The sequence below is a fragment of the Oncorhynchus kisutch genome, unplaced genomic scaffold (assembly GCF_002021735.2).
Source record: "Oncorhynchus kisutch isolate 150728-3 unplaced genomic scaffold, Okis_V2 scaffold4027, whole genome shotgun sequence".
NCBI lineage: Eukaryota > Metazoa > Chordata > Actinopteri > Salmoniformes > Salmonidae > Oncorhynchus > Oncorhynchus kisutch.
Window position 1 is genome coordinate 213,599 of NW_022265972.1, and position 10,000 is coordinate 223,598.

Below are 10,000 nucleotides of genomic sequence, written 5' to 3' on the forward strand. Positions count from 1 at the left end.
GGTACAGAGCCAATGTGCGGGGCACCGTTAGTCGAGGTAATGGAGTAATATGTACATGTAGGTAACAGGGGCTGGAGTCTTTGACAATTTTAGGGCTTCCTCTGACACCGCCTGGTATAGACGTCCTGGATGGCAGGAAGCTTTGCCCCAGTGATGTACCGAACTGTACACGCTACCCTCTGTAGTGCCTTGCGTCGGAGGCCGAGCAGTTGCCGTACCAGGCAGTGATGCAACATGTTCTCGATGGTGCAGCTGTAGAACCTTTTGAGGATCTGAGGACCCATGCCAAATCTTTTCAGTCTCCTGAGGGGGAATAGGTTTTGTCGTACCCTCTTCACGACTGTCATGGTGTGCTTGGACCATGTTAGTTTGTTGGTGATGTGGACACCAAGGAACTTGAAGCTTTCAACTTGCTCCACTACAGTCCCGTCGATGAGAATAGGGCATGCTCGGCCCTCTTTTTCCTGTAGTCCACAATCATCTCCTTTGTCTTGATCACGTTCAGGGAGAGGTTGTTGTCGGGGCGGCAGGTAGCCTAGTGGTTAGAGCGTTGGACTAGTAACCGGAAAGTTGCAAGTTCAAACACCCGAGCTGACAAGGTACAAATCTGTCGTTCTGCCCCTGAACAGGCAGTTAACCCACTGTTCCTAGGCTGTCATTGAAATAAGATTTGTTCTTAACTGACTTGCCTGGTTAAATAAAGGTAAAGTAAGTTGTCCTGGCACCACACGGACAGGTCTCTGACCTCCTCCCTATAGGCTGTCTCGTTGTTATCGGTGATCAGGCCTACCACTATTGTGTCATCGGCAAACTTAATGATGCGGTTGGAGTCGTGCCTGGCTGTGCCAGTCATGGGTGAGCAGGCAGTACAGGAGGGGACTGAGTTACACACCCCTGAGGGGCCCCCGTGTTGAGGATCAGTGTGGTGTGGCCCATTAGGACGTCCAGGATCCAGTTGCAGAGGGAGGTGTTTTAGTCCCAGGGTCCTTAGCTTAGTGATGAGCTTTGAGGGCACTATGGTGTTGAATGCTGAGCTGTAGTCAATGAACAGCATTGTGCAGCATTGTATGTGTTCCTTTTGTCCAGGTGGGAAAGGGCAGTGTGGAGCCACACACGCAGAGATCATCTGTTCACCTACTCTGCTTCTCACAAAGGACACAGCAGTTTAGAAACAAAAATCTCAGATTTGGACTTCATCTGACCAAAGGACAGATTTACACCATTGCCTCATGTTTTCTTGGCCCCAAGCAAGTTTCTTCTTATTATTGGTGTCCTTTAGGTGTCCTTTAGAAGTGGTCTCTGAACAGTTGATGTTGAGATGTGGTCTGTTACTTGAACTCTGTGAAGCATTATTTGGGCTGCAATCTGAGGTGCAGTTAATTGCCGATTTCTGAGGCTGGTCACTCTAATGAACTTATCCTCTGCAGCAGAGGTAACTCTGGGTCTTCCTTTTCCTGTGGCGGTCCTCATGAGAGCCAGTTTCGTCAAGCGCTTGATGGTTTTTGCGACTGCACTTGAAGAAACTTTAAAAAGTTCTTGAAATGTTCTTAGATTGACTGAACCTTCATGTCTTAAAGTAATGATGGACTGTTGTTTCTCTTTGCTTATTTGAGCTGTTCTTGCCATAATATGGACTTGATCTTTTACCAGATAGGTCTATCTTCTGGTATACCACCCCTACCTGGTTCACAACACAACTGATTGGCTCAAACACATTAAGAAGGAAAGAAATTCCACAAATGAACTTTAAATGAATTCCAGGTGACAATCTTCATGAAGCTGGTTGAGAGAATGCCAAGAGTGTTGCAAAACTGATTTGTTTAACCCCTTTTTGGTTACTACATGATTCAATATGTTATTTCATAGTTTTGATGGGTTCACTATTATTTCTACAATATAGAAAAGAGTAAAAATACACAAAAAAACTTGAATGAGTAGGTGTCCAACCTTGTGACTGGTACCGTCTATATATATATATATACAGTGGGGCAAAAAAGTATTTAGTCAGCCACCAATTGTGCAAGTTTCTCCCCACTTAAAAAGATGAGAGAGGCCTGTAATTTTAATCATAGGTACACTTCAACTATGACAGACAGAATTTGAAAAAATTATGGTGGAAAATAAGTATTTGGTCACCTACAAACAAGCAAGATTTCTGGCTCTCACAGACCTGTAACTTCTTCTTTTAAGAGGCTCCTCTGTCCTCCACTCGTTACCTGTATTAATGGCACCTGTTTGAACTTGTTATCAGTATAAAGACACCTGTCCACAACCTCAAACAGTCACACTCCAAACTCCAATATGGCCAAGACCAAAGACCTGTCAAAGGACACCAGAAACAAAAATTGTAGACCTGCACCAGGTTGGGAAGACTGAATCTGCAATAGGTAAGCAGCTTGGTTTGAAGAAATCAACTGTGGGAGCAATTATTAGGAAATGGAAGACATACAAGACCACTGATAATCTCCCTCGATCTGGGGCTCCACGCAAGATCTCACCCCGTGGGTCAAAATGATCACAAGAACGGTGAGCAAAAATCTCAGAACCACACGGGGGGACCTAGTGAATGACCTGCAGAGAGCTGGGACCAAAGTAACAAAGCCTACCATCAGTAACACACTACACCGCCAGGGACTCAAATCCTGCAGTGCCAGACGTGTCCCCCTGCTTAAGCCAGTACATGTCCAGGCCCGTCTGAAGTTTGCTAGAGAGCATTTGGATGATCCAGAAGAAGATTGGGGGAATGTCATATGGTCAGATGAAACCAAAATATAACTTTTTGGTAAAAACTCAACTCGTCGTGTTTGGAGGACAAAAAATGCTGAGTTGCATCCAAAGAACACCATACCTACTGTGAAGCATGGGGGTGGAAACATCATGCTTTGGGACTGTTTTTCTGCAAAGGGACCAGGATGACTGATCCGTGTAAAGGAAAGAATAACTTGGGCCATGTATCGTGAGATTTTGAGTGAAAAACCTCCTTCCATCAGCAAGGGCATTGAAGATGAAACGTGGCTGGGTCTTTCAGCATGACAATGATCCCAACACCGCCCGGGCAACGAAGGAGTGGCTTCGTAAGAAGCATTTCAAGGTCCTGGAGTGGCCTAGCCAGTCTCCAGATCTCAACCCCATAGAAAATCTTTGGAGGGAGTTGAAAGTCCAAAAGTCTGTGTTGCCCAGCAACAGCATCAAAACATCACTGCTCTAGAGGAGATCTGCATGGAGGAATGGGCCAAAATACCAGCAACAGTGTGTGAAAACCTTGTGAAGACTTACAGAAAACGTTTGACCTCTGTCATTGCCAACAAAGGGTATATAACAAAGTATTGAGATAAACTTTTGTTATTGACCAAATACTTATTTTCCACCATAATTTGCAAATAAATTCATTAAAAATCCTACAATGTGATTTTCTGGATTTTTTTCTTCTCATTTTGTCTGTCATAGTTGAAGTGTACCTATGATGAAAATTACAGGCCTCTCTCATCTTTTTAAGTGGGAGAACTTGCACACATGGTGGCTGACTAAATACTTTTTTGCCCCACTGTATGTATAGAGAGTTTTGTGATTGACATTTTTTATTGTCAAACTGTAATAAAGAACTGTGTCCTAAACCGCTGTGGTCTGACTCCTCCCTCTCTAGAACCTGTTGTTACTGGTCCCTTCTGACCGCTACCTGACAGAACAGAGTCTGAACCACCCAGCCTTCCAGCCCCTCCGCCTCCTGGAGCAGCCCGCCCCAGCACCACCCTCCCCTAACCCCCCACGCTCCTCCAAGAGGAAGCCCCACAGCCACATGGAGAACACTGTGCCCACCAGGTCAGCACTGTAGGGGGTTGTTGGTGTTGTTGTTGTTGTTGTTCTTGTCAGAACCCCGTGGCCACCAGGTCAGCACTGCACTGGACACTACAAGTGGTGTGGTTAGGTTCTGGATACTGAATGGGGTCTGGTTAGGTTCTGGATACTGAATTTGGTCTGGTTAGGTTCTGGATACTGCATGGGGTCTGGTTAGGTTCTGGACACTGAATGGGGTGTGGTTAGGTTCTGGATACTGAATGGGGTCTGGTTAGGTTCTGGATACTGAATGGGGTGTGGTTAGGTTCTGGATACTGAATGGGGTCTGGTTAGGTTCTGGACACTGAATGGGGTCTGGTTAGGTTCTGGATACTGCATGGGGTCTGGTTACGTTCTGGATACTGAATGGGGTCTGGTTAGGTTCTGGATACTGAATGGAGTCTGGTTAGGTTATGGATACTGAATGGGGTCTGGTTAGGTTCTGGATACTGAATGGGGTCTGGTTAGGTTCTGGATACTGCATGGGGTCTGGTTAGGTTCTGGATACTGCATGGGGTCTGGTTAGGTTCTGGATACTGAATGGAGTCTGGTTAGGTTCTGGATACTGAATGGAGTCTGGTTAGGTTCTGGATACTGAATGGGGTCTGGTTAGGTTCTGGATACTGAATGGGGTCTGGTTAGGTTCTGGATACTGAATGGGGTGTGGTTAGGTTCTGGATACTGAATGGGGTCTGGTTAGGTTCTGGACACTGAATGGGGTCTGGTTAGGTTCTGGATACTGCATGGGGTCTGGTTACGTTCTGGATACTGAATGGGGTCTGGTTAGGTTCTGGATACTGAATGGAGTCTGGTTAGGTTATGGATACTGAATGGGGTCTGGTTAGGTTCTGGATACTGAATGGGGTCTGGTTAGGTTCTGGATACTGCATGGGGTCTGGTTAGGTTCTGGATACTGCATGGGGTCTGGTTAGGTTCTGGATACTGAATGGAGTCTGGTTAGGTTCTGGATACTGAATGGAGTCTGGTTAGGTTCTGGATACTGAATGGGGTCTGGTTAGGTTCTGGATACTGAATGGGGTCTGGTTAGGTTCTGGATACTGCATGGTTTCACATCTGGCTATGTTGTTGTTGCACAGATAAAATAAGCTACTTAGATATATGGATTAGCTATACCTGTACCTCTCAATATCTCTCAATCTCAATATGTTCTGATCTTAATACCTCTCTCTCTTCTTCTCCCTCCCTCCCTCCCTCCCCCATACAGAAGCCACGGCAGTAAGAGCTCGGGTCACCGTCACTCTAACAGTAAGGAATGTTCTAGCCTACCTCGCCATGGCGACCTTCACCTAGGCAACGACAGCTTCCTGAACGGCAACAAGCCTGTGTCGTCCAGCCTGAGCCCCACCCTCCACCCCAAGGCTTACATGACCCAGACCCTCAACCGCTCCATCACCTGTAGTAAGGACTTGGTCAACAACAACATGCCACACCTGCTCAGCCCCAAGGACACCAAGGTAAACAAAGTCAGGGCCTCTACTTTCATTGACTTATTCAGCTCCTTATGGCGCAAACTACACTTGTTTACATAAATTGTATTAATTTAGTTTGTTTTTCCAACTGTCAATGTCTTGACCTGTGTTTATTCTTGACATGCATTTTCATCTAAATTGCACAAGGCAGAAAACATTTTCCCGTGGTTGGGGACAATAAAGTTATTATCTTGTCTTATTTTATCTTCTCTTGTCTTCTCTTTATTTAAAGGGCACGACACAGTTTGACTTCAACCTGGTTGGTGTTGGGCCCCCAGGAGCCAAGGCTCCTGACCAGCAGGGCCCTGGAGCCATGTACGTGAAGTCCACCTCCCGCTCTCAGCAGCAGCAACAGCAAGGTCCGGGGCCACCCTACTGAAACATGCACATAAGATTAATACATACCCCTTCCTTAACACTTAAAATGAAAAATGCTCTAGACTAGAATCCTGTCCAGGGGGTATACTTGAACATAAAGCTGCCTTACGGCCCTATGGGCCGTTCTGTCTCAAGCAAGACTACTTACAGTGCCTTACGAAAGTATTCGGCCCCCTTGAGCTTTGCGACCTTTTGCCACATTTCAGGCTTCAAACATAAAGATATAAAACTGTATTTTTTTGTGAAGAATCAACAACAAGTGGGACACAATCATGAAGTGGAACGAAATTAATTGGATATTTCAAACTTTTTTAACAAATCAAAAACTGAAAAATTGGGCGTTGAAAATTATTCAGCCCCCTTAAGTTAATACTTTGTAGCGCCACCTTTTGCTGCGATTACAGCTGTAAGTAGCTTGGGGTATGTCTCTATCAGTTTTGCACATCGAGAGACTGAAATTTTTTCCCATTCCTCCTTGCAAAACAGCTCGAGCTCAGTGAGGTTGGATGGAGAGCATTTGTGAACAGCAGTTTTCAGTTCTTTCCACAGATTCTCGATTGGATTCAGGTCTGGACTTTGACTTGGCCATTCTAACACCTGGATATGTTTATTTTTGAACCATTCCATTGTAGATTTTGCTTTATGTTTTGGATCATTGTCTCAAATCTCCGTCCCAGTCTCAGGTCTTTTGCAGACTCCATCAGGTTTTCTTCCAGAATGGTCCTGTATTTGGCTCCATCCATCTTCCCATCAATTTTAACCATCTTCCCTGTCCCTGCTGAACAAAAGCAGGCCCAAACCATGATGCTGCCACCACCATGTTTGACAGTGGGGATGGTAGGTTCAGGGTATTGAGCTGTGTTGCTTTTACACCAAACAACATTTTGCATTGTTGCCAAAAAGTTCAATTTTGGTTTCATCTGACCAGAGCACCTTCTTCCACATGTTTGGTGTGTCTCCCAGATGGCTTGTGGCAAACTTTAAACAACACTTTTTATGGATATCTTTAAGAAATGGCTTTCTTCTTGCCACTCTTCCATAAAGGCCAGATTTGTGCAATATACGACTGATTGTTGTCCTATGGACAGAGTCTCCCACCTCAGCTGTAGATCTCTGCAGTTCATCCAGAGTGATCATGGGCCTCTTGGCTGCATCTCTGATCAGTCTTCTCCTTGTATGAGCTTAAAGTTTAGAGGGACGGCCAGGTCTTGGTAGATTTGCAGTGGTCTGATACTCCTTCCATTTCAATATTATCGCTTGCACAGTGCTCCTTGGGATGTTTAAAGCTTGTGAAATCTTTTTGTATCCAAATCCGGCTTTAAACTTCTTCACAACAATATCTCAGACCTGCCTGGTGTGTTCCTTGTTCTTCATGATGCTCTCTGCGCTTTTAACGGACCTCTGAGACTATCACAGTGCAGGTGCATTTATACGGAGACTTGATTACACACAGGTGGATTGTATTTATCATCATTAGTCATTTAGGTCAACATTGGATCATTCAGAGATCCTCACTGAACTTCTGGAGAGAGTTTGCTGCACTGAAAGTAAAGGGGCTGAATAATGTTGCACGCCCAATTTTTCCGTTTCTGATTTGTTAAAAAAATGTGAAATATCTAATAAAAGTCGTTCCACTTCATGTTTGTGTCCCACTTGTTGTTGATTCTTCACAAAAAATACAGTTTTATATCTTTATGTTTGAAGCCTGAAATGTGGCAAAAGTTCGCAAAGTTCAAGGGGGCCGAATACTTTCGCAAGGCACTGTATAAATGCATTGCCAGCCCATTTTTTACATTTGAATATTTCCAGTAGGGCAGGGACGACACTCTTCCTTTCTGGAGGGCAAGACCAATACCATGGAGAAACAACATGGCCGCCATGGTGGACACAACATAGACTCCACCCACAGCTCCTCCAAGAGTTCCAGCTCCTACCTGAGCCTGTCCAAGAGCCACAGCGCCTTGAGCAACAATGCCAAGTCTGTGGGTGGTAACCTTGGAGATGGGGTGAGGGGCGTGCACCCTGACGACCCTACGGCAACCCCTGGAATCTCCGCCCGCTTCTTCCCTGCCAGGTAACATAGAGAGAGAGAGCTGTCAGGGGATGGTTAACCTATAGAGAGAGAGAGAGCTGTCAGGAAATTGTTAACCTAGAGAGAGAGAGAGAGAGCTGTCAGGGAATGGTTAATGAATGTTTGAAGGGCATGCTAGCTTATTGATTTTGTGTAGTCTTGGTGATGGTGTGTATTTGGAAATGTGTAGTCCCCTGAGGCCAGATCTGAACATTGTATTCTCGTTGAGAATTAGAGTTTTATTTAGGTCTGATGGTCAGTAAATATGTGTGTTGTTGTATTCATGGTTGAGGTCAGTAAATATGTGTGTTGTTGTATTCATGGTTGAGGTCAGTAAATATGTGTGTTGTTGTATTCATGGTTGAGGTCAGTAAATATGTGTGTTGTTGTATTCATGGTTGAGGTCAGTAAATATGTGTGTTGTTGTATTCATGGTTGAGGTCAGTAAATATGTGTGTTGTTGTATTCATGGTTGAGGTCAGTAAATATGTGTGTTGTTGTATTCATGGTTGAGGTCAGTAAATATGTGTGTTGTTGTATTCATGGTTGAGGTCAGTAAATACGTGTGTTGTTGTATTCATGGTTGAGGTCAGTAAATATGTGTGTTGTTGTACTCATGGTTGAGGTCAGTAAATATGTGTGTTGTTGTATTCATGGTTGAGGTCAGTAAATATGTGTGTTGTTGTACTCATGGTTGAGGTCAGTAAATATGTGTGTTGTTGTACTCATGGTTGAGGTCAGTAAATATGTGTGTTGTTTTACTCATGGTTGAGGTCAGTAAATATGTGTGTTGTTGTACTCATGGTTGAGGTCAGTCTATATGTAATTTCAGCTGTCTGGACCTGAACCTCAATGCCCCCCCTGGAAGTCCCCAGGTCCCCCGCCACAGCGAACGCCACTCTTCTGGCCACGCCCCCCCTGGAAGTCCCCAGGTCCCCCGCCACAGCGAACGTCACTCTTCTGGCCACGCCCCCCCTGGAAGTCCCCAGGCCCCCCGCCACAGCGAACGACACTCTTCTGGCCACGCCCCCCCTGGAAGTCCCCAGGTCCCCCGCCACAGCGAACGCCACACTTCTGGCCACACATCCAGCCACACCGGCCACTCCTCCGGCCACAGCCCCTCGTCCCGCGGCAACAACCCCCGTCTGGAGAGCTCCACCCTGGACTCATCCTGCCGACGCGCCTCCTCTTCCAGACACAAAGCTCCAGAGGAGGCCTTGGCCCCGGGCCCGGAGCTTCTTGACCCAGGAGGAGAAGGGGATGGTGGGGGGAACCACGGAGCTCACACCCTGGCCTCCCCCCATGAGTCCTACCCCTACGGCCTGGGCTACACCAGTCCCTTCTCTTCCCAGCAGAGGCCTCACCGCCACTCCATGTACGTGAGGAGGAGTGAGCGCCACAGGTCCCACGGAGGTGGGGGTGGAGGGGGTAGTGAGGGGGGCTTAATGGTGGGTCAGGGGTTGCCCACCAGGGCTAGCAGTCTGCAGATGCTCTCCCCCCAGCTTCAGCACCGCACCCTCACCAGACACCCCGTAGGACACTCTGTGGGATCGTCCAGAGAGGACTGCACTGAAGACACGACCAGGGTCAGTGTCAATAATTGACTGACAGCTGTGTGTGTGTGCGTGTATGTGCATATGTGTGTCTGTGTATCTCTCTTTGAGGCCACAGTATCTGGCCTAACTCACATTATTGCTAATGTACTGTCTCTTTCCTGATCTCTCTCTCTCTCTCACACACACACACACACACACACACACACACACACACACACACACACACACACACACACACACACACACACACACACACACACACACACACACACACTGCTGCTTCGTAATGTTTGCCTCACATGCTATATCTGTCTGTCTGTCTGTCTGTCTGTCGGTCTATCTGTCTGCCTGTATATCTGTCGGTCTGTCTGTCTGTCTGTCCGTCCATCTGGTCTACAGAGTGAGCCGTCTTCTAAAGAGGTGGTGACCTCTCACCCCCGACCCCAGATTAAAGACTCCACGCGGGACAACCCGGCCTCCTTTCACTCACAACGCCCTGCTAAGAACGAGGTCCATAGCTTTTTCTGTTGTTCATCACAGGCTGATTTCACCACTTACTGTCTGGTTTCTGACTGCTTCTAGCACTGTTTTATCAGCAGTATGTCTATGCCCTGAATGCTGATTGGCTGACAGCCGTGGTATATCAGACTGTATACCACGGAGATGATAAA

General features: G+C 46.5%; 1 protein-coding gene across 1 annotated transcript in view; it reads left to right on the forward strand.

Annotated features, from left to right (window-relative positions):
• The first annotated feature begins 851 nt into the window (after positions 1 to 851).
• The window catches only part of LOC109888329 (cyclin-dependent kinase-like 5), a 17,225-nt gene continuing 8,076 nt past the window's right edge, over positions 852 to 10,000 (forward strand). The window contains exons 1-7 of the mRNA XM_031821880.1: positions 852 to 866; positions 3,644 to 3,819; positions 5,060 to 5,309; positions 5,557 to 5,683; positions 7,512 to 7,776; positions 8,606 to 9,359; positions 9,729 to 9,839. Of these exons, the coding sequence (XP_031677740.1) occupies positions 852 to 866; positions 3,644 to 3,819; positions 5,060 to 5,309; positions 5,557 to 5,683; positions 7,512 to 7,776; positions 8,606 to 9,359; positions 9,729 to 9,839 (1,698 nt within the window). The remainder of the gene's footprint in view (positions 867 to 3,643; positions 3,820 to 5,059; positions 5,310 to 5,556; positions 5,684 to 7,511; positions 7,777 to 8,605; positions 9,360 to 9,728; positions 9,840 to 10,000) is intronic.